Source organism: Artemia sp. Qi Xiang Cuo, chromosome 18 (genome assembly GCF_049724085.1).
Source record: "Artemia sp. Qi Xiang Cuo chromosome 18, ASM4972408v1, whole genome shotgun sequence".
Taxonomy (NCBI): domain Eukaryota; kingdom Metazoa; phylum Arthropoda; class Branchiopoda; order Anostraca; family Artemiidae; genus Artemia; species Artemia sp. Qi Xiang Cuo.
Window position 1 is genome coordinate 21,958,861 of NC_142811.1, and position 23,361 is coordinate 21,982,221.

At 35.1% G+C, this 23,361-nt stretch overlaps 1 protein-coding gene across 1 annotated transcript in view; it reads right to left on the reverse strand.

The window, feature by feature from the left end:
* Nucleotides 1-3,172: 3,172 nt before the first annotated feature.
* The window catches only part of LOC148941326 (putative G protein-coupled receptor B0563.6), a 124,236-nt gene continuing 104,047 nt past the window's right edge, over nt 3,173-23,361 (reverse strand). The window contains exon 2 of the mRNA XM_089104044.1: nt 3,173-3,248. Within this exon, the coding sequence (XP_088960170.1) occupies nt 3,205-3,248 (44 nt within the window). The 3' untranslated portion in view covers nt 3,173-3,204. The remainder of the gene's footprint in view (nt 3,249-23,361) is intronic.

Below are 23,361 nucleotides of genomic sequence, written 5' to 3' on the forward strand. Positions count from 1 at the left end.
CTATGTAAAGGAAAATTCTACTATGAGTGTTTGTAGGAACTGTATAGAAAATAGTTTTGTTCCAAGAGCGAGTGTCCTGGCCATTCGCTGTTTAAAATATAAAAGTATACAGTTCGGATCGAGAAAAATGCTATTTCTACCATATCGGACAAAGTCTTGTAGTTGATTATTGGCGATTTGGCTGAATCTATTGAAGAATGGTCTCAGGAAATGCTACAATTATTCACGATCCAGTCATATCATGAAAAAATTTCTGTAACAGTTGCCCTCCATAATCTTTTTCATCAGAGTAAATGTATGAGAATATTTACTTTGAATTGTGCATACTATATTATCTATAGAGTTGTCCGCGATTCAAGTTCTCTTATAACTCTAAACAAACAATCTACCCTGGCGAACTTAAATTTTTACTTTCCGCGTACAAGCAAGCTACTAAAAAACCTTATGGATAAATATTATTGGACCAGAATAAAAAAATTGCCCGAAGAGTCGATTCTATTAACTGATATTTTTTATAATGAAATTACAGTATATCTAATGGATGATATTAAAAAAGGCCATTAGTAGCCAACATGAATCTGAATAAGTTAAATTTATACATTTATTTTCCGTCCTAGCCAATTCAAAGCCGCGGCCTAGGAAAGCTATACTGAAACATGGCATTGACAAAGAATTCATTAATCTCTTATCCGAACTTTTTTTTATTTAACGGAAGGTAATGTTCAACTGTAAAATGGTGTAAGGCAACAAACAAAGCAATATCGTTCACTTGTGAACGATATTCTGAACTAATTAAAGCCTAATTAAAGTAACTTCTTTTCGTTGTTACCGCCAATAATCGCCGAAAATGTAACACTATTCTATAGAAATGGCTAAACCTTATAAATTAACGCAAATTGAATTAGGTCTTTCACCAGAATAGTACTTTGAAGATAATCTTGATAAATTTATCAGTAATGAAACAATTGCAAATGAACAATGAAAAATTAATTTTGCTTCAAAATGCCCTTCGACGTGTCAAAAAACATAAACCCTATGTATAAAAGTAAGGTAATGTTGTTGTAAAGTAAGGTTATAGTTGCCACCCAGCTGTCATAAGCTGGTATAACGTAGGTTTTGGTTGGTGTGTTAATCTACCCTTGTAGGGGGTATAGTTATAGTAAGCATATGGTCATTAATGTAAACCCTGGCTGCATTTCCCATTAATATTTATTTTTAATTCTTGTCCAATTTTTTTTTTTCGACTGAAGGAGCTACCTCACAAGGTTAAAGGTCTATAGATGTTTCACATTTACTTAACTTCGAGAAACCAGCAGTGATTACCTATATAAATTTGTATTTACCTAAATGAATAGACTATATTTATTTTTAAATCTTTATTTTTTTTGTTTTTTTTTGTTTTCTTTTGTAAATTCCCAATTTTTTGTTTTTTTTACTATTTTGTCTATTCGACTAAACTGTACTGATTTATAATTAGACTAGACGTGAGGGCTGTTCTTCATCGAGTTACAGTAAGAGCGGGCCAGAATTATCAATATTAGCTATCCCAAAAGGATGAATTACCTTATCTTTTTGTCCTAATGTGGGTTTTTATTCTATATAAACAAGCATAACAGTTTCCATAAACTGCTGGCTTTACATCCACATGGCTCAAAGCAGCCATGGTTTAAAATTCAAATTGGAACTTTCTTCTGACGCATTTTGTGCGGCTAATTCAGGATTTGAATTTTTTCTATCCCCATTATTTAGCTGAAGGTCCTCTTTGTAAGAAAAGGAGGGCCTTTTAAGGCCTATCCACGTGCCTCCATTTTTTATTATTACCGGTTTCTCTTAAGCCTTATGCAGGCTACCCATCTCAGCTGGGTAACAATACCTTTTTTCACTTCCTTCAGCAGCTTCTGCTAAGCTTCCATAAGCTTTCATTTTTTCTTACATATAATGTTACTTTTCTCTTTTTTCCATCCCTCTTCTTAAGTCCTTTAATTACAAATTTAAATGGATATATCTTCCCTTTGCTTGTGATGCTACACAACTAACCTAGTATTCAGGTTAGCTTTAACGAAGTTAATTATATTGCTTATTACATAATAAAACGCCATATTTTAGAAGCGTCTCTATACCTAAAATACTCGGACCTGGCAGTTTCTAACCTAAAATTCTTCGGACCGCAATTTATATGTTACCTTTGCTAAATTGTAGTAGTGTTATCGTTCAACGACAATTCTATAGCCTGTACCTGTAGTAAGGCTGACTTAGAACCTTGTTTGATACTATTATGTCTAAAATTCTCCTGTTTTTACCAGCGTTTCTACTGCCCATAAGATTTTTATTTACGTAGTATCTTTTATTTTGTTCTTTTAATTGGTTATATACGGCATTACTGCTTTGCATTTATTGCTAACACTAATAAAACTACTAATTATGCACTTACTTCTACTTGTTAAATGCTAGGTACTGTGTTTTTTTTTCATTTTAAAACTTTTGATTGAGCCTTTTTCCCATTTTGTCTATTTGTAATAGCCAAAGTTCTAGCAAAGCTACTCGAAGTTTTGCTAATTCGAGCGCTGCTAAAAGTGAAGTCATTTTGATTTCTTTTTTTGATAAATTCGTTAAGTTTTTTTTTCAATTTGCAACATGATTTAGTCTTCTCGACCAAGTTTTTCTGCAATATCGCCAGCTGTAGTTAATTAAGGTAAGGTTGTTGTAAAGTAAGGTTATAGTTGCCACCCAGCTGTCACCAGCTGGTATAACGTAGTTTTTGGTTGCTGTGTTAATCTACCCTTGTAGAGGGTATGATTCCAGCCCTATGGTAATTGAATTAAAGTTTTGGTAGCGGGCCCTTAGGTAAGGACCTAAATAATTTTCTGAAACGTACCTGCTGGGGTTAACCGAGAAGCTTAAATAAGATACCTCCGGAAAATAGTTTTGTCCGCCCTTGGTCCCAAAATTCTTACATTATATACTATATGCCAACCGCATCAAAACGCATCAATTTACGTACTTAGCCACGAAAGTGCTTAGTAGCAATCTTCTTCCAATCCTGAGAAAAGGATGTTGCTCTTATAGCAAACACTGGTATTTCCAAACTTTGCATCTTGCATTTTTTTGCATTATTAATATTTTATTTTACATTATATTATTTCTGCTCAATTGGACAGGTTGCCATGCTTACCGTAAAAAACCACTCAAAGTAAATGCCATTGATCAACCTTCTGAAAGCAATGGAAGTTTTGAAACTTTGAAAAGACCTAAAAAAGAGAAGAAGATGTATTAACAAGTGTTAAAGATATTTTACCCCCATTCTATCGTGAGCAAAGTAAAAGACTCTTGTCTTATCCCACTGAAAAGGAACAAATTGACGAGAAAAAGAATGAAGTTATAATCTAAGGCAAAAGCTACAATTTAATTGATTTGTTATCAGATCTGACTGAGAATCGTAATCCTTTGATAGCCATTGAGACTATCAAATCCTTTTAGACATAAATCTTTTGATAGTCTTTGAGACTCTAATCATTTGATAGTCATTTCTATAAATTTTTCAAGTCGTCAAATTTTCCCAAAAGTCTTATTGGCAATAAACATGTTTTAAAATTTGACTATCAAAAAACTAAAGCCTTTTACCCTCTGCATATATTACAAGCAAATCTTTATACTCTATACGTCATTCAAAGATGTCATAATAGTCTGTTCAAATACATTTTACTTGTAATAAGTGTTTTTGTCACTATGCATATGCTGTTCCATTGTGGTCAAAGAGGGGCAACGAAGCTGTTAAAGCCCTTGAATCCATGTTTGAACAAGATTCAAATAGAAAAATTCAAACAGTTCGCGGAAGTGAATTTGTTAATCCACATGCTAAAATGCTTTTATTGAAATATAATACATTACTCTATCATACTCATAATCTTATAACGGCGGCATTGGCTGAAAGTTTGATACAAACTATTCGACTTTTAATTTCAAGATATTGTACATTGAAATGTCTTAAGGCAAGATTTAGATAAATTAGTGTTGATTTATAATCAACGTCCTCATCAATCCTTGTCCAATGTTAGCCCTCTTAAAGTTAATCGTAGTGATAATATACTTTTCCTTAAACAATATTCTAATGAAAAGGTGAGGAAGCAAAAATGTAATGTTGGTGATACTGTTCGAATCAATCGAACAAGAAATATTTTTGAAAACGGGAAATACTTGTAGTCCACTGAACTTTTTAAAGTGTCAAAACTCTTGGATTCTAAACCCACAACGTGTTGTCTTAGTGATATGACAGATGACGAAATTCTTGGAGGTCTCTTATGATTTTGAATTACAAAAAGTAGGAAATAGTTGGACGTACCAGATTGAAAAGATATTAAATACTTGAACTCGCAATTGTAAGCGACGGTTGCTTGTTTGCCGGCTAGGATACAACTGTGATTTGGATTCTTGGATACCCACTGAAGACGTTCACAATGTCTAATCATTTTTATGTGACATTCATGTCCAATGTTTCTGACCCTCTCTATGACAATTTGAATAAAATGAGTGATTTGTGGACAAAACTCTAACCTGCCATTAAATTTGAGGGAAAGTTTGAAGTTACTCTTGCATATTGCATTCTCAAAAATATATATGATATCCTAAGAACGGATCATGTATATGATATAAAAGTAAGACAAAATGACTTTTCCGACGAGGGTGAAGTGGTAAATTTCAACTCTGACAATTGCCCCTATGCGATTACACTGTATGGTAATACAGCAATCTGAGCGATTTTTTTGGATTTATCAACGAAAACATTACATATTGAAAAAAGGGTGGATTCTTTTTCAACTATTCACCAGAACAGAGGAGAATTTACATTACCAATCCATTTGAGAATAAAAAACTTTTCGTCAATGAGGATTTATGAGAGGTTCTCCGTTTTAAAGATCGTATTATTAAAGTAAAGAATTTCAGTGGTAAGCAGCATATTATTTATGAAGACAATGCATTCGCCTTCTCATCTGACAATTTTATAATTCTGTAGCCATCCTTTGTCGAAAGATCGAGAGTCGGTAATAGCAATATCCCCCTCCTACGTATTCTTGAACTGAAAACCTCTAGTGAACATATTTATCACTACAATATAAAGCACCTTCAATAAATGTCCAGCCAAAACTTCGTATTTGAAGCTCTGTCAGTTAAGATTAAGCATTGAATTGGGTGATCCTACAGCAATAACAAAAGGTTTGGTTGTGATTACATATCCTTTTCAACCCATTCAGTGAGACGGCTAATAAAACTCATTTTGCATGTCCTGATACTGATTGTCATGTTGCTACTCTTGGACCACGACAGTTGGCTCATGGAATAGACTATTACAGGGGTCTTTCGTCAATGTCCAGTTACGGTCTCTGCAATTGGTTTGCTAAGCTGTTTCGCTCTGCGCTACTCCTGGCTAAAAAAATATATTGCACTGGTTGCCGCGGATTTTGCGTCCTCTATATTACATGATTGGGGGTCTGGAAAGGATTTCAAAGAAAGTGTTTTACAAACTCTCAAGTGTAGCGCGCGGTCCCTTCGCGATTGATTGAAATTACGACAAAGCCGAAAAGGTTTAAAAAGGGTGCGAAAGATCTCATCACTCATCAATCTCAGCCCAGCCCGGAAGTGCAAAGCATCAAAAAAGAAAGTTAAAAGATCGAAAAAGGATTTTTTTTCCTAGAAAAATGGCGTATCTACCCCATAAAGAATCTCATCCATCAGTCAACTCATCTCTAAATCTTTTCAATGCGGAAAATGTTGATGTGAGTGCAAAACACGGATACTATGAACAATTTTATCAACAACAGTCGCTCTCTGAAAATGTCCATTTTCAAATTTATTCCACTGAAGATTATTTCATAGATTTGACTTCAACGTTTACAGATTTACATGTTATTATTAAAAAATCAAACAATGAAAAACCAAGTGCAGCTGAGGTTTATCCTATGAAAATTGTGTACTACACAATTTGTTTAAGCAAATAAGTATCTACATAAATGGAACAATGGTGAGGACGAGCAATAATCTTTCAAATTATGCAATTTATATACAATTCATGTTGATGACTCCAATGTATTTTAAGCTCTCGAGTGGTATGGGTATTGGATATGAATATAAAACAGACACTGACAGTAGCAATATACTTAGAGATGTGACAACGAAAGATTTACATTTAGTCTTTAAACTAAATCATGAGATATTTAATATACCTCAATGGCTGACCCTTAATGTTAAGATTAATTAATATAAAGCTACAAGTCGCACCGTCCAATTTTATTTTGCTGAAAGTAATTGGCACTGCACCCGATGCAACAATCTCTCTCACCTCGGCAATATTTCACGAACGAGAACAACAAATTATGAGTTCTGTTGCTTTGGCAATTGAAAAGTTAAGAGCAACTGGAAATAATATCAAATTGCTCGTTCCTCATACAATCACGAATCAACGCCATATCGCTATGGGTACGCGTACCCTAACTGATTCATAATTTATCAATGAGTAGTCATTCAGTTGCTAACAGGTGAACATCTAAAGCAGATTAAACATATAATGGAAACTAAGGATTATAAGTTGACGGAATTTATATTATATTGTGAAAGTTATTGGAATTTATTCAAACTTGACATTTCACATGTGCAGAAGTTCAGCTGTTAACATATGATTGCGACTGTGCATTTGATTGCTTAAGCCCTTACTAGGGGTGTCTAGTGTGCATGACGAGTGGATTTTCTAAGTGGCGATTTTCTAAGTACGATTTTCTAAGTGGCACTTTGGCTTTTTTTCTATTTGAAATTTGGATTATTTAGAGCAGTTTTTACGAAGAGGGGTTTTAGCCGTACCCAGATTAACGGTGGCGTAGCAAATTGCACGTAACGGACCCACGTGAATAAATAATTGGTCCTTAATGAGTTAAGCAGATATTTAATTTTGTTGTCTGGAAATAATCATGGGACGATGATACAGAAACACTTGAAGGGGAGAAGGGGAATATGATCTTAGTGTTACTGCTAGTAGCACTGATTCTACAAATAAATTCACGATTTCAGCAGTTGCGGAGAGTCTAAATACTGTTATCAGTTTGGTAATAGAAAATGGAAAAAAGCTAGATTCTTTAGAAAATAGGATTAAGGGAATTGAAGATAAAGTGGCAGATTTGGAGATATCATATGCAGGATTTGCAAGGCAGCTGACTGAAAATGATGAACGAGTGAGGCAGCTTGAGAAAGTCAAAGAATCTCTAAAAAATCAAGTAAAAGTAATTTCTGATGATTGTATAGCTCAGAGTAAGGAATCAAATACCTTGAGTATGAGATTGGCCAGGCTCGAGTTTGATAAACTGGAAAAGAATATTATTGTATGGAATGTCTCTTGTAAATCTGAACAAAATTCGAAGGATATCTTCAAAAGTATTCTTACGGAAGGACTCGAAATGGCTCCTGTCCCACCATTCAAGGTAACCCAAGTGAGTGAGCACAAGAAATTTATTCGTGTTGAAGTATCTGATAAAAAATCGAAAATTCATATTTTGAAAAATGCCAGGAAATTAAAAGGTAAAGCAGTGTCGTCGTTCCGTGATATTTATCTCAGTGATGATGTCCCAGCTGAAGTTCGCAAAGCAAGAAATGATTTGTTGATTGAAAGGGTAGAACTACACAAATTAGGGATAGACGCATAGATCTCGAAAACTTTTCCACCTGTGTTACTTTTCAATCGACCCAATGGGACACGCGCTAAATATTCACCGGACGATTTGATTCCTGAACTTGATTATGTACCAAATAATCATTCATTTCGTTACCAACATAACGACAATTACTGAAGCTTACGAGGAATAATAGCTGTTCGAATTCATGTTCCCATTGATTAAGGAGTAGCTGGTGATTAATTAGTGATAAAAAGAAATTTTGGCGGGAAATTGAAAAAGTTTCATAGTTGATGGTTCATATAGTTCATAGTTGATTGTTTGTAGCGTAACAAAATGTAAATATATGAGAAGGCACCCAATGTGCAAGGTGTACCGCTTTGAGTCATTGTTGTTGTGTTTTTTTTTAATATTTCTTTATTCTTTTTCTGCTGTTGTTATTTTTTTATCTCACTATTATTATTGGTGTTATTATTGTTATTGCGCAGCATGTAATAAATTTATATTTAGAATGTATTGAATTGTGTCTCCTGTGGAGTCGTATTCAAATTTTTATGTTTGGCTGTTGATGTTGGATGAAAGATTGGAGTCTCCTCCAGGACAAATTAATGTGTTGGAGCTGGAAAATAGTAAGGTAAATTTTGAAAGTAGGTATAATGAAATTATTGATGGAAGTGGTGAGCTTGGTGGTTATTATAGGTTGGAGTTTGAAGATTCTAAATATTTATTCGTAAAACAAATGCAGATGGCATGTAGTAATGTTTCGGATAGATTTAATGTGTTTCATTTGAATTGCCAAGGATTGAGTTCAAGTTTAGATTTTATAAATTAAATTTCCAATTTATCTATTTTTCAGGTAATTGAACTGACTGAAACTTGGTTAAATGACCGTAATTCAGAACTTTTACATATTTCAGGCTATAATCTTTACACGAAAAATCATTAACTTCACCGACACGGGGGACTGGCAGCGTATATACGTTTTGACATACGGGCAAGTGTCCGAGAGGATGTTTTAATATATAAAGAAATGGTTTTTGAGCCTTTTATTTTGCAGTTAGAGCTGTCTGGACGTTGGGGTTATGTTCTGATTGTATATAGGCCACCGTCAGGATCTCTTATTGAGTTTTATGAATTACTTGAAGAACAATTGGAAAAGATACCAAATCGAAGTCCTATTTTTATAATGGGAGATTTTAACATTGATCTATTGGATAATGGATCACATACAGACAGATTTTTAAACTTGATGATTTCATTTGGTTATATCCCTGCCATTAATATTAGTACTCGTGTTACGAGGACGTCATCGAAATGTCTGGATAACATATTTTCAAATTATATGTGTGGTAGTCCAAGCGTTCTTATAAGTGATACTTCTGATCATTTTGGTGTATTTGCAAGTTACTTGGCATGTTTTGATAATGAAAAGTCCATAAAGAAGAGCAGTCTCAAGCTGAGGATGCTACTCGATAAAGACACACTTCTGAAATGTAGAAATGAGCTAGCCAATAAGGATTGGAATACAGAGTTTTCAGTCTTTGCGGATATTGACTCTAATTTTAGAGTCTTTTACCAAATAATTAAGCAATCCATGGAAGAATGCTCTAAGAACATTAAGAAAAATAGAAGAAAAACTTCAAAGAAGCTTTGGATTACTCCAAGTTTATTGATATCGATAATTAAGAAGAATAATTTGTATGAGGAAAAGTTACATCATCCCTGCGATATAAACGAGCGAATTTATAAGAGTTATCGTAATGCCCTAAACAGACTCCTGTTAGACAAGGGCTAGAAAAGATTATTATAAAATAGAATTTGAAAAAATATCTGGAAATCCGTCGAAAACATGGAATGTGGTAAGAAGCACTTTAGGACAATCATCTGGAGGAATCCTTCAGAAAATATTTCGTAAAGATGGAACCAGTCTTACAAATGCAGAGGAAATTTGTGAAGAATTTGCTAACCATTTCTCGACAGTTGGATGGAGAGTGAAAGAGTCGATTATAAGCAAACCCGGACCACCGGCTTTTAAAAAATAACTTAAAAATGAGATCAAAATATAGTTAAATATAATCCCAGTTCAGGAATCTGAAGTTCGAAAAATTGTTTATGGCATGAAAGGTACCGCTTCTGACTCTGATATTGTTTCAATTAGAGTAATGAAAACATTTTGGGATGTGATTGCTCAAACTTCTGTTTCATTAGTTAATCAGTGTCTAAAAGAAGGATTGTTTCCGAGTTGTTTTAAATCAGCGAAAGTGATACCAATGCATAAAGGAGGGATTACTGGTGATGTTGAAAATTATAGACCAATTTCGATTTTACCCATTATGTCTAGGATACTAGAAAAATGCTTTTCGATCCGAATTTATCAGTACCTGGAAGACCAGAGAATATTTACTCCTACACAATTGCGATTTCATCAAGATCACACTACTGAGCAAGCAAACATAGATTTGACTACCATTATTAATATGGCGTTAGATAATGGATATAAAGTGGCAACTGTATTTTTAGGCATTGTAAAGGCTTTTGATACGGTCAGTCATGATATTCTGTTAATGAAGTGTAAAATTTATGGGATTAGGGGTCCAGCTCTTTCGTTTTTACGTTCTTTTTTGTCTTGTAGAAAACAATATGTTCAAATTGGTAATATAGGTTTTGATGGTAATTTTATTGACTGTGGAGTTCCACAGGGTTCGGTACTTGGACACTTACTATTTTTAATTTTTGTGAATGATCTTCCACAGTCTGTAAGTAAACTGGAAACAAGAATCAGTGAGATCGTCAAAAAGGATAGCGCGACTACAGTGCCTATGTTTGCTGATGATACTTCTTTAGTGGTGATATCAAAGTAAAGAGATTGCTCCTAGAGAGTGTTCGAGATTCGCTAAATGAGGTTTCAAGATGGCTAAGAGTGAATCAGTAAAAGGTGAACCCCTCTAAGAGTAATTTTCTCATATTTTCGAGGACATCGAATTATTATCCATGGATACAGCATATAGCATATGAAGATGGTACGATTGCTCGTCAAGAGGCAGTAAAGTATCTTGGCATTATTATAGATGAGACTCTCAGTTTCCAATCCCATATTGAAACTTTATCCCGAATTCTATCGCGTAATTTGGGGATGATTCGTAAACTTAAATATATGTTTCCAACCAGTATACCAAGGCTTCTCTATTTTTCGTCAATCCATCCCTAGATTTTGTATCGTTATTCTGTATACGCGGGTACATTATCTTCAATTGTCAATCCCGTGTGAAATATCCAAAACAAGTCTATTAGATTATTATCAGGAAAATCAGAAATAGAATCAGTTCGAGAAGTCTAGAGGGATCTTAGGATATTGCCAGAGGCGGAGCTTCATTATTTTTATATATGAGTGTTTACGTATAGGTACAATATGAAGCAGCTGCCAGAGTGTTTTAACGGTTGGTTTTACAGTCAATGGAATATACATAACCAAAATATTAGGGGTAAAAATGATTATTATACTCGTCTGCCAGGTCCACGCTTTCTTGTGTTATAAAGGGTATACATTTATGGAATAATTTGGATAATGGTATGAAGAAACTAGAAACTTTTAGTGGTTTTAAAGCAAAATTTAAAGAAAAATTATTAAGTAAGTATGAATTCTAGTTTTGTTTGTTTTGGAGCTGACTTGATTAGATTCAATTTAAATTAAGTTTTAATTGCTTATTGGTTTGTGAGTGCGACCCCACAACATGAATATGGTATTTTTTTACCTGTTTCACTCCACGTCAATCGTTTTGTTTTGAGTGAATCATAATAATTTTTTATTTAAATTTTTTGTTAAAGTTAATTAAATACATCACTAAATAAATATATCACTAAACTGAGAAATTCATTTAAAACTTGCTTTAGCTTTTGAAAAAAGCGCTTGCGCCGTTGGATCATGGGTAGATTCCCCGCATAAATTCGAAATGTTTGGACTTTCATTCATGTATGTAAAGTAAATGGAATTCCACTCTATAATTTATCCTTTGATAAATCCTACAGGAAACTATTTGAATTGACAATGCAATCCCTTAGATCGAGATTCACAGTTATTTGAAAATGGTGTAACCGAAGAAATGTTTGCGAAAACTCATTGTATCATTGTAATGGATTTGTCCGGAACTCAAGATATGAATAATGTCGGAAAGGGTAATACAGGTTTAGAGTGTACCTTTGCAGATCCATTGGAGGAAAGAATTGAATTAATCTCGCTAAATCAATTTGAGACCTATTGGAAAATTACTCCTGATGGCAGTGTTCTATTAGACTTGGCACCATGAACACGAATCAAATAATCAACGTATTCAAATTGGATCCTTACATGTCCAAATACAAATCCTATTGTATACCTTTGGATTTCCTGAAGCATATTGAACAAGTTAACAATATCCCTATCAATGTTAATAGCAGTCCATCAACTGTAAAGACGGGGCATTGGCTATGCATCTTTGAAAAAAGAAAGAATATAGAAATTTTCGATCCTCTTGGCCTACCGTATACATTCTACACGCCTCACATTCAAAATTTTCATGAGCAAAGTGGAAAATTCATTATTCAAAATCGGAAGCGAGTAATAGATTAATCAACCAAAAGCTGTGATTTTCATGCACTATTATATTTTGTTTCTCGATGTCGCGGAGATACTTAGAGTCAATTCCTTGAGATTTATGGTGACAATCCTTTGATTGAAGGACTTTCTAGTAGAAAATACTCTTTCCTACCTATACAATATAAATTTCTGTATCCTAAGAGTGAAATGCTTTAAAAATGTATTTAAATTTGTTTCCTAATAAAATTTGTATGTACAAAACACTGTATCATTTTTAGATTTCTTCTTCTACATATAAATAATTATTAGAAACGATAAGTGGAAGCAGCTCGTCAGGATTTAACTTGTATTCATCTGGGCATGCAAAGATGCATAGTCAGGGTTACATATTCTAAAATATATCATTTCACTTCTATTGAATCTGTTTGTAAAGTCAATAATACTATTCTGATTCATATTACAAAGTTCAAGTGTTTCGATTTGCTTATTTGAGGCAATGTCACACACAAAATATCTCATATGATGAATCACTTTCTGTAACAGCCAAATAAAACTCAGTAGGTTTATAATAATAGTAGTCGGTATCTTTACAACAATGACGTAAAAACCATACTTTTTTATTATTCCAGCAATTGAAGCGTACACCAGGTTCTTCTTCCCAAAACAATTTAAAACCACGACAATACCAGTCTCTTAAAAATAAACAGAAATCACGTTTAGGGTTTTTGCAATGATGCCAGGGTAATTATTTTTCCCATTGATCACGTTTATCATAATGACAATTAAAGCATAAGAAACGACTTGTATGAGAGTCATAAATCTCTTCATGACAGGAATTATAGCCTTTACTTTGCACAGCATATCCTTTACGCAATTTGCATGGATTGCATAATCTACACTTTTAATTTTAGCCAGCAGCAAAATGAGAATTCTTACAGGATGACCAGCTGCCCAATGTACCTGTAAATAAGCATGATGGGCAGTGTAAAACATTTTTCGATGTTGACTGTCTCACTTACAAAAAGAAACTGACTCACGATCAATAAAATATCTTTTAGGAGGAGTGACGTCACAAAACTTGTTTAGGCACGATTTCTTACAACATGGCCGGCTAAGTAGTAGATTAAAGCAAAACCACAATATCATTTTGTTTTTTCTCAATTAATATATCTATAAATAGAGTAAAAGCAGCTGGGCCACGATGACAAAGTTTCATATAATAGTCTAAAGATGGGGAATCAGTTCCCATTATATCGTTGAGCATTTCTCGATAAAATATTTTTCTTTTAAGAGATAGTTCTAGAAAATTATCATCTAAAATTAACCACTTTTCCAATTTTACTAGATTAAGTAAGATTTTCTGGTTTTCAAATCTCTCACTGCCAATTACAGACTAAGAATCTCGCTAGAAACAAACTCCTTTTTCAATAGATTGTTTTCTTCAATACATTTCGCTAATGCATTTAATCCGTCTTGTAGACTCTGCATATACACTATATTCACTTTAGCCGCAAAGCATAAATGTTCTTCAAACTTGATTTTCCTTAATGATATAACATATCCCGCATACATCTTGTCCCATTCTAGGGTTAGTCGGCAAACCATTGTAATTTCCACTGCTACTTTAGGCACTCTAGGCTCCATCTCGCTAACGCTTTCCGTATCCAATAATGTATAAGTATCCATTAAAAATATCTTTGATATTGACACATTGAACTCTTTTTTAACACTGAAACAAACTTCCGTACCTGGAATCTCAGGAATATTGCCAGGGCATGTTGTAGGAATCTTGCCAGGGCATGTTGTAGGAATCTTGCTAGGGCTGTCGTGACGTCACAGGTCGTCATGGATATCCCATGGAAAAAGGGACGGCATGTCATAAAACCTTAAAAAGCTAAGAATATTAAGGTAAAGCTTTTAGAAAATGTTTAGGGTAATGTAAAACAAAACCAAAGCATACTAAATGCAGGAGGTTTGTCAAAAGGCCAAAACAACAACATCTAAGGAACGGCTAAACGAATAAAGTTGAAACTTTAAAGACAGGTTGAGAGGGATGTTGAAAAAGGAACGAAGGGCAACCACCTCGCTCCTCTCGCCCTTTTAGATGCTCCCCTTAACACTCATAGAGCTCATAAAAAGCGATTTTATTCAAAATAGTCACAAACTTTAATATTTATGCCTCTGGCGATACCCTGCCCCCACAGCCCCCGGGGTAAGAAACGTAAATTATGAAACTTGTCCATTTTTGCATGCAGGATTTATCATTGGCAAAGGGGAGAATGTTTAATTCTGTAAGTTTCTGGAAAGTCAAAGGGTATTATAGCGAAATTTCGTGAAATGTTGAGGAATATGTTGAGCTAAATCAAAAGAAACTATCTGGTTCTAAAGTAACAAAAAGGCATATCTGCAATATTTTAAGAACAGGTTAAGTTATCAACTTAAAACTTTCAGAGCCACTACTACTACAGAGGTTCTGGGGGAGGGACAGAGGGGGCAATTGTCCTGGGTGCAGAAATTTTAGGGACGCAATATTTCAAATAACTAATCTAACGGTTATAATCATTTTTTAATTTTTAAAATTTTATTTTTATTAAAATAAAATAGAGGGCACAGTTAATAAATGAAAATAATTAATAAATCATTAATTAATAGATAAAGTAAAATAATTTATTAATTAATTAACAAAGTGAAGATGGGTTACTAAATGAAAAATTCGTTCAAATTTGGCCTGAAAATTGTTGGGGAGACAGGGGGAGAGGGGCCCATCAAGATTTCGCCCGGGTACAAGAGAGGCCGGAACCGCCACTGTGCTACTGCTACTATTTTAGCTCCAAATGTGTCTGTTTGCGACCACAGATGTGACTACTTCCAACTGCGACAATTTGCAACTGTGACTGGAATTGCTTGCAACTGGTACTACATATACTTGTAATTACTTCCAGGGAATGCCAAGGGGAATGTTGAAATTTGAAACTTTGAACGTGTTGAACTTTGAAGAATATATCGCAACGTTGTAATTTTTTAATTTGCTCACAGTTAATGATACTTACGTGTTATGGTAACCACACTTTGTTCTTGATCTGTAAAGAAACCAGTTTTCTGCATCCGCTCGGAGATAGTCAGCTTAGTCTGAGCGAGATAAAATACTATACAGGCATACTTTTATTAAATATTGCATATACAGAGATGGTTAGGTTAGGCATATATTATAATGAGATCTGAGCGGCCTGCTTTTCATAATTGTCTTCTGGAGTTTCCATAATTCTGTTGATAAATTATTATATTTTCATCATGGTTTGTTATATTTCATTATGATTAACCTAACTAATCATTATGATTAACCTAACTTCACTTTTTGAGTTTTTTTGTGTGTGATGTTTAACAAGTACCAGAAGACACACATAGTTTTCAATAAGATGTAAATAATACAGTAGGCTTTAGAATTTTACTGTTAAAGGACGGGGAGGGGTGCAGTTGCCAAACTCTTGTTTGTAGTAATTTTGGTTCGTTTTAAGCTTAATTTGAATATTCAATTTATGTTTTACTCTTTTAATATTTATTCATTCATTTATACGAGCACATGTTGTATGTTTGTTTGCTAAGATAGTGTATTTAATTTCTGTTCGTTTGGGGTTTCATTTAATTGTTACTGTTCCGCTTAATGGTACACACTAAAGAAGTCAAGTTTGGTTAATGCTAATACAAAAATAAAATAGCATGTATATATATAATAGTTTAAAAACAAATTTGGGCTATATATTTGCACATTAGGAGGGTGGGGGTAGCGCATAGCATATACTAAATGCGTAGCATAACCTAGGTACCTCCCCCCCTCAACCCCAAAAAACAACAGTTTAAAGATTGTAAATTCAATGAGAAACCACACTCTTCAATCAATTTAGATAACAATTACCCGTTTTACGGGTCTCCATCACTGCATTCATTCGACTGTCTATAGCCGTTGTGTACCATTAAGCAAAACAGTACCATTTATTCTTTAATTTCTGGTATTTTTAAGTTTTTGATATATCTTTAACTTTGGTTTTAAAATTTCTTTTTCAAAAATATTTTTAATTAATCTTAGAAAAAGAAGACAAACACCCTAAAAAGGGGACAATCCTTATGAAGCTAGACCATCAGGCTTAGCATGTTTGAGTGCCCTTGAGCCGATTTCTGAAGCCTCATTAAAGGAATTATAAAACTTTGTATTTTCCCCATACTTTTTTATTTTATCATTAATATTTTTTTGTCAAGAGTGTCATATTGATCTGGTAGTTTACTTCGAAAAACTTTATTTTTATAGCTACAAAGTCTGAAGGCGTCAAATATATCGCTTTTTCATAATCAAAATAAGATAATAAAAAAATATCAATATTACTCAGTAACGTCCAACACTTACAACATTTCTAGCACTTGTTAAATATTCCAGAAACACTCAAAAAGTGAAGTTAGGTTAATCATAACGATTAGTTCTGTTAATAAAATTTGCCAAAATATGATGAAAATATAATACTTCATTAACAAAATTACGGGAAATAAAGAAAAAAATCATGGAAAGCAGGCCGCTCAGAACACATTATGTTAAATACCTAATAGTCAGTGATCCAGGGACCGTTATCTTTCAAGGGGTGGCTCACATTCGCTGCAGAGTGTTTGAGGGTATACTCTAGGGTAATCGGGGGCGCGAATAACGAATATCGGGGTGCACAAGTTGGCAAGCGTGTAGAACACGGTCATTTTAGCCTATAAAGCCAAATTTGGCATATAACGACGTCATACCGCTCTCGATTTTTTTATATGGTAAAATAAACTGAAACTTTATAAACTTGACATATTCTGAATCCTAAGAGAGAGTACTTTCACCTGGTATTTTTGTTTTTCCTCATAATCTTTATTTTTATTTGTTAACCCTTATTTAGTTTCGAAAACAAGGCTTTATATATACTTTTTCTTATTTTTTTCGGTTTAACTGAAATTTTTGCCTACACAAGTATATCTTTTTATGCTTTATTTGAATTTTGTTCGTTATTAAAAGTCAAACCATGTACCTCTTTTAAAAAAATTTACTTCTTGAGCAACTATTTATTTTTTCTAACTAACGTCATAGCTTTCAGAAATTAGCCAACAATGACCAAGTTTTCTTTTTAAATTTTTTTTTAGCTGTTAAAAAATGAAAAAGAATTAAACTGCTCATCATTCGAACCGTCAGAATGTCATTTACACGTAGTTAATAAAAACAAAGTCGAGACTTGAATCTGCAAGAATATGATCGCGTTGGAACAAGAAAATCCCCCCCCCCCCAAAAAAAGAAAATTTTCTGAATAGTGGCGTTTTACTCGATAGACAACCTTTAATTTTTATCCCAACAAACGATACATCGCTCTTTTTTTAATCAAATGAAGTATTTACATTCTGTACAATTAATATTTTTAACCAGAAAAAAAACAGACGCCTCGTTCTGCGATCGCATGCGCGACTTTGGTATATTTTTTATGCTCTATTTGAATTCTTCTCGTCATTATGAGTCAAACCATGTGCCTCTTTTCCAAAAAAATCTTAATTCTTGAGCAACTATTTATTTTTTATGTAGTAGTAGATACAATCGGACTTACATAGGCTCATACACGAGTCTCAAGGTGGCGAAGCCGTGTGAACACGTGGTGAAGAGGTGACTAAGGCTGATTTGAGATACTATTTTTCTTTAAATCCCAGCGTAGCAGGGGCCAATGATCCAATCGGTTAGATTGGGTTAACGGCCGCTGATGTAGTAGACGGCAACCGTCATGATCAAATGAAAGTAAGGTTTAGACGACTGCATTAGTAGTTTAATATCAAAACAAATAAAGATCCAATATTTAAAACTGAACATGAAACGGTGGCTCAAATCTCTTTTTCATCTTCGTCTTCGTCTTCAGATTCGTTCTGATTCACATCAGAAAGTAGGCATTTTTGGGGGTCAGCTCCACACTTGCATGCGCTGTCACAGAAACCTATTTTGGAGCATTTGCAATGCCAGCCACACCACATCTTGTCACAGTTGCAAAAGGAAAGCGATGCTAGCCCATGCAGCATCGCAGATACTAGGTCTGGCTTCAGTTCATGATCTTCAATTCTCCAGCCCATATCGGTAGCCTGAGGTAAATTAATACAGGGCTGTGGCTTTGGATCCAAATCAGTGACTGAAAAATGCACCTTTTCAAATGAAGCAGAAACGAGATATCAGTTGGTGGTAAAAGCCGCAAATCCTCCAATCTTGGGTACAAGTGAACTTAAAGATCATTCAGACTATTGAAGTTAGTCACAATTCTGCCATACACTGTAACCAAAAGCTGCTTACAGACGTTGACTAAACCATCACTTTGCACAGATGATGGCTTCTCTGCAAGGACTCGAGCTTTATCACCCAAAGACCCCAACAAAGTTTCTGTAAACTTTGCAGCTCGAAAAATTCGGACCTTTCCAATTCCATACAAAAAGCCATTGGTGTCACATCAACTCAAGCTGTGGACAAACGGCAAGGCGTTGCAAAATGTTACTCCTAGTTTTTGTGCTGCCTTATAAATAGGTATGCAGTAGGACGAAAACTTAACCCAGAGCTGCTTGAGGCCGAGACTAGCAAGACACTGGAAGTAGTATGCAGCTAGTAAGACGATATCAGTATCGTATTATCACAAGTGTGCTCTTTCGTCTTACGGCAACTGCTGTGTGGTATAACACCCGAGTGTCTGCTTCCTCATGGCAAGACGAGAGATCGTCATCAACAGAGCTTCCATGGGGCGTAACGGTAACAGCTCTATGTCGTCTCTCGATACCTCCAGCGAGATGAACCATCAGACGGGTTAAAATTTTGTCCTCCCAGACCTCGATAAAAACTTTCAAGAGTCGACCTTTGGCTGAGCAACTACTGAGAATTCCGTCCCAGGGTGTTGCATTTTTGCTAGAGGAAGTAAACGGGCTGGAAATATTTCCTCTAGGATCTCCTCTTTTGTCTCGACAGCCAGATGCTTCTTTGAGGTTAAACGAGTATTCATCATGGGTTCTATCGTCACTAAGACTGTCATACCTGTCACCAACCAAGCTACAGCTTCGACAAAGAAGAGGACTGACAAGCTTCGGGTATTTTCCTAAGAATCCCATCGTAAATTCTTATTCCAAAATCTGCTAGCGTCTCATTTTGTTCTGGTCGATAACACCTTATGACACTCATGACATCAACTATATAGTCAGATCGAGGAGTCTTCAAAAAGCGTATGTGGAACCATTTTTGGTCATGACTGCAAGCCAGACTGTTGCAGACTGTAGTTCAGGGATGTTGACTTTGTACCAGTACGAAGCTGAGGCTCCCTACTACTTGATGATAATACTTCAAGTGAGGCCGGATATGGCTGTAAGTCGTACTTCAGCAGCTCACAGAGGGACGAAGTTTGTGTTGAATCTGCAAGACGCAGAACTAGTTTAAGCAGCTCAGTTTCCCCAAAAAAATTTTTGTGGCTCTTTTTTGGCAACAGAGGCGAAAGTTTGTACTATGCCAACTTTTAATTTCGTGGATGTCCCTTCAAGATACGAGCTTATGGCTTCAAAGGCAATTTCTCGGAGGTTCAGCAGACTATTTGCTATGGCTTCTGGAGCTGTATCACCTGTCATAAAGTTGTGCAGCTCTGTTCTCGTCGTCTTGAATGGGTTTCTGAACAACTCTACCAAATCCATAACCGGATTTCTATCTTTGATTGTCAGATTCGTAAACGCGGTAGCATCTTCATGATACTTCAGTACCTTGTATACGTATTCAGTTTGTCTTTCAGCGTTCTGAGGACTGCTTCAAGAAAGGAGAGAATAGCCAGATATCGGTCCATGGAATTTTCCTTTGTTATCGCACCCACTATACCATAAAATTCTCTATGATAAATTATGGCAATATAAAAAGTCGACTCTAAAGCCAGATCGCATGCAATGCTGCAAAACGACTCGGTTGTTCTTCTAACAACAAAATTGTCACTTACAAACCCTCTGTAAATTTCTGGCGCTTTTTCAGGCAGGCATAACATTTCTTCTAGGTAGTTAAGCGAAGCTGCGGCGTGTTTATGGTTTCCAGAGGCGAAGAAAATCGGAATCATCTCTTTTGTGGCGTTTAAGTGGGACCCCCTGTCCACAGCTCTTTCAGCATTAAGATAGTTGTTTCAGGAACAGATAAGACCTAAATAGTTGATCCAGAGTCTATGATTTCGTACGGCAGATCTGGACACGTTGAACTTCAAGAAAGGCAGAGCAATACTGTCCAACGCATCTCCTATCTGTTTACATGCTTCAGAACTAGTTTCACTTTTGAAGCGTTCATTTGCATCACTCAGGATTCGAAGTTTCACTACTGTAGAAGGCACTAAAACGAAGCAGGATGTTTCAAGCCAATTCTCAAATGCCTCCCACCAGAATGCGTTCATTCCTTCGTAGACCTCGAAGTGAGCATGGAGTGCCTGATAGATGTTCCTTCCTGAAAGGACCTTATTCGCAATACCTTCCCTGAGAATCTCCGCCGCAACAATAACTTCGTTTAGTCCTGCTCCATCCATGAGAGATCCAACCGCTTTCAAATAGTTCATGAGCTTGTGAAAACCGCCCAATAAGAGAACTAGATTGGAGAATTTTTCGGGCTGGGACTTTCGAAGGCCATAGCTTATTTCATAGACAGCTAGATCCTGACTGATGGCCGTGTACTGGTTTCCAAGCTTCGCTGCTGCTTTTTGACAGATGCTAATGGCAGAGGCTACGACTTCACAGGATGTTAGTGAATAGGGAAGCAAGGGTAAGTAACCTACGGTGGTTTTGCTACACCAGAAAGAAACGATTCTTGTGTTGAAGGCTTTCCAACCGGGAGTTGGCTCTTCAAATTCCAGTTCAAGAAGTTTCGTAGGACACAACCTATAAGCGTCAAGCAGAGGTCCAGGTTCGGCACCGAGAATGGCACCGGATTCTCGTAACTATTTTCAAACAAAGAAAGTAAGGAAGCAGAGTCACAACGTCGCGTTTTCATGGGGATTTTAACCTTCCAGGCATGTTCACTAGCTTGAGTGCCAAGAGAGTTGTCGGTTACCATCTGTCAAGTTCTTTTCCGAGGATTCCTCCCGAAACATCCGCTCGACACACCAGTCACATCAACAGTTGTTCCGAAGTCTGCAGGAGACGTTGACGAGCAACCTTTAGAAAATAAATCATCGTTAAATATCAGAATTCATCACAAAAATTTTCAATAAAAGTAAAAATCCGAGATTAAATCTGGATTAATTTGGATATGGAATGTAGCCTACATCTGTCCCAAGTTGTGGAACCCTCGGTCGAAGGGTAACAGGAAATGGAACAAACTGAATTTCAGAAGAAAACACAACAATTGTAACACAAGAATGAAAACCCGACAATGAAAACACAATAATGAAGCAACATTACTAAGCTAGAAAACAAGGTGTACCTCACTCAAGACCCCTGACACCCCCCCCCCCTAAACTCGTTGTTGCCGGAATCCTTACCTTTAGCTAGATCAGGTAAATATCCTAAATCCTTTCCTTTTATGTTATAACTTTCGCTACTTTATGCAACTAAAACCCGATATGTAAGATGCTCAGTTTTTTTTATTGCTATGGAAACCAAATTCGTACATGCGATCGCAGAACGAGGCATCTGTTGTTTTATTTTTCCTGGTTAAAAATATTAGACATATAAAATGTAAATACAAAATTTGATTAAAGAAAGAGTGATATATAGTTGGTTGAGATAAAATTTATAGGAAATTTCGAAAATATTTCAAGTAAAACGCCACTCTTGCGAAAATTTTCTTTTTTTTGAAATGTGGGGGGGGTGTTTTTATGTTTAAAAAGATTATATATTATTTCAGATTAAATTATAGAATTTTTTTTTATTAAAAGCGTGTAAAATAAATTCTGAAGGTTAAAATATGTGCAGTTTCATTCCTTTTAATTTTTTTTTTTAACAGATACAAAAAATTTAAAAAAAAACTTGGTCTTTGTAGGCTAATTTGTTAAAGCTATGACGTTATTTAGAAAAAATAAATAGTTGCTCAAGAATTAATATTTTTTTGAAAAGATGTACATGGTTTGACTCGTAACTACGAGCAAAATTCAAATAAAGCATAAAAAAATATGCTTATGTATGCAAAAATTTCAGAAACACCGAAAAAACTAAGAAAAAGTATATTAAAAAACCTTGTTTTCAAAATTAAATAGGGGTTAACTAAACAAATAAATGTTGTGAGGAAAAACTAAAAATACCAGATGAAAGTACTTATTCTTATGATTCAGAATATGTAAAGTTTATACAGTTTGTAGTTTATTTTACCATTTAAAAAAATCAAGAGAGGTATGACGTCGCTATAGGCCAAATTTGACTTTATAGGCTAAAATGACCATGTTCTGCATGCGTACGAACTTGTACACCCCGATATTGGTTGTAAGCGCCCCTGATTACCATAGAATCCACCCTCAAACTAACTGCAGCTGATGTGAGCCACCCCTTCCCTTTTTTTGAACGATAGCGAGTTTTGGATCACTGACTATAACGTAACCATCTCTATTATATTAAATACCTATATATTATAACCAGCTCTCTATAATTTAATAGGAATATACCTGCATCGTAGTTTTCAAACAGTTCGTGGTAACGAACAGTAAGTAAGGAAACAACCCGGCTCAATGGTAACCGAAACTCTAGAAAACGGGTTTTTGATACCAATAGATACATCAAAAGAATCAAATTTTAATGCCGATTTCAAATATATAACTTTCTTCAAGTTTAGTCCTACCGATCAAAAGTTACACGCCTGAATATATTTGGCTGATTTTCGAAAAAAGGGGGAAAGACCTCATAAAAGTTATAGAACCTTAATGAAAATCACACCATCATATTCAGCGTATCAGAGAACCCTACTGTAGAGGTTTCAAGCTCCTATTTACCAAAATGTGGAAGTTTGCATTTTTTGCTAGAAGAAAGATCACGGATTTGCGTGTATTTGTTTTTTTGTTTTTTTTGTTTGTTTTTTTTCCCAGGGGTGATCGTATCGACCCAGTCATCCTAGAATATCGTGGGAGTACTTATTGGAACGGAAATTAAAAGTTCTAGTGCCCTTTTAGT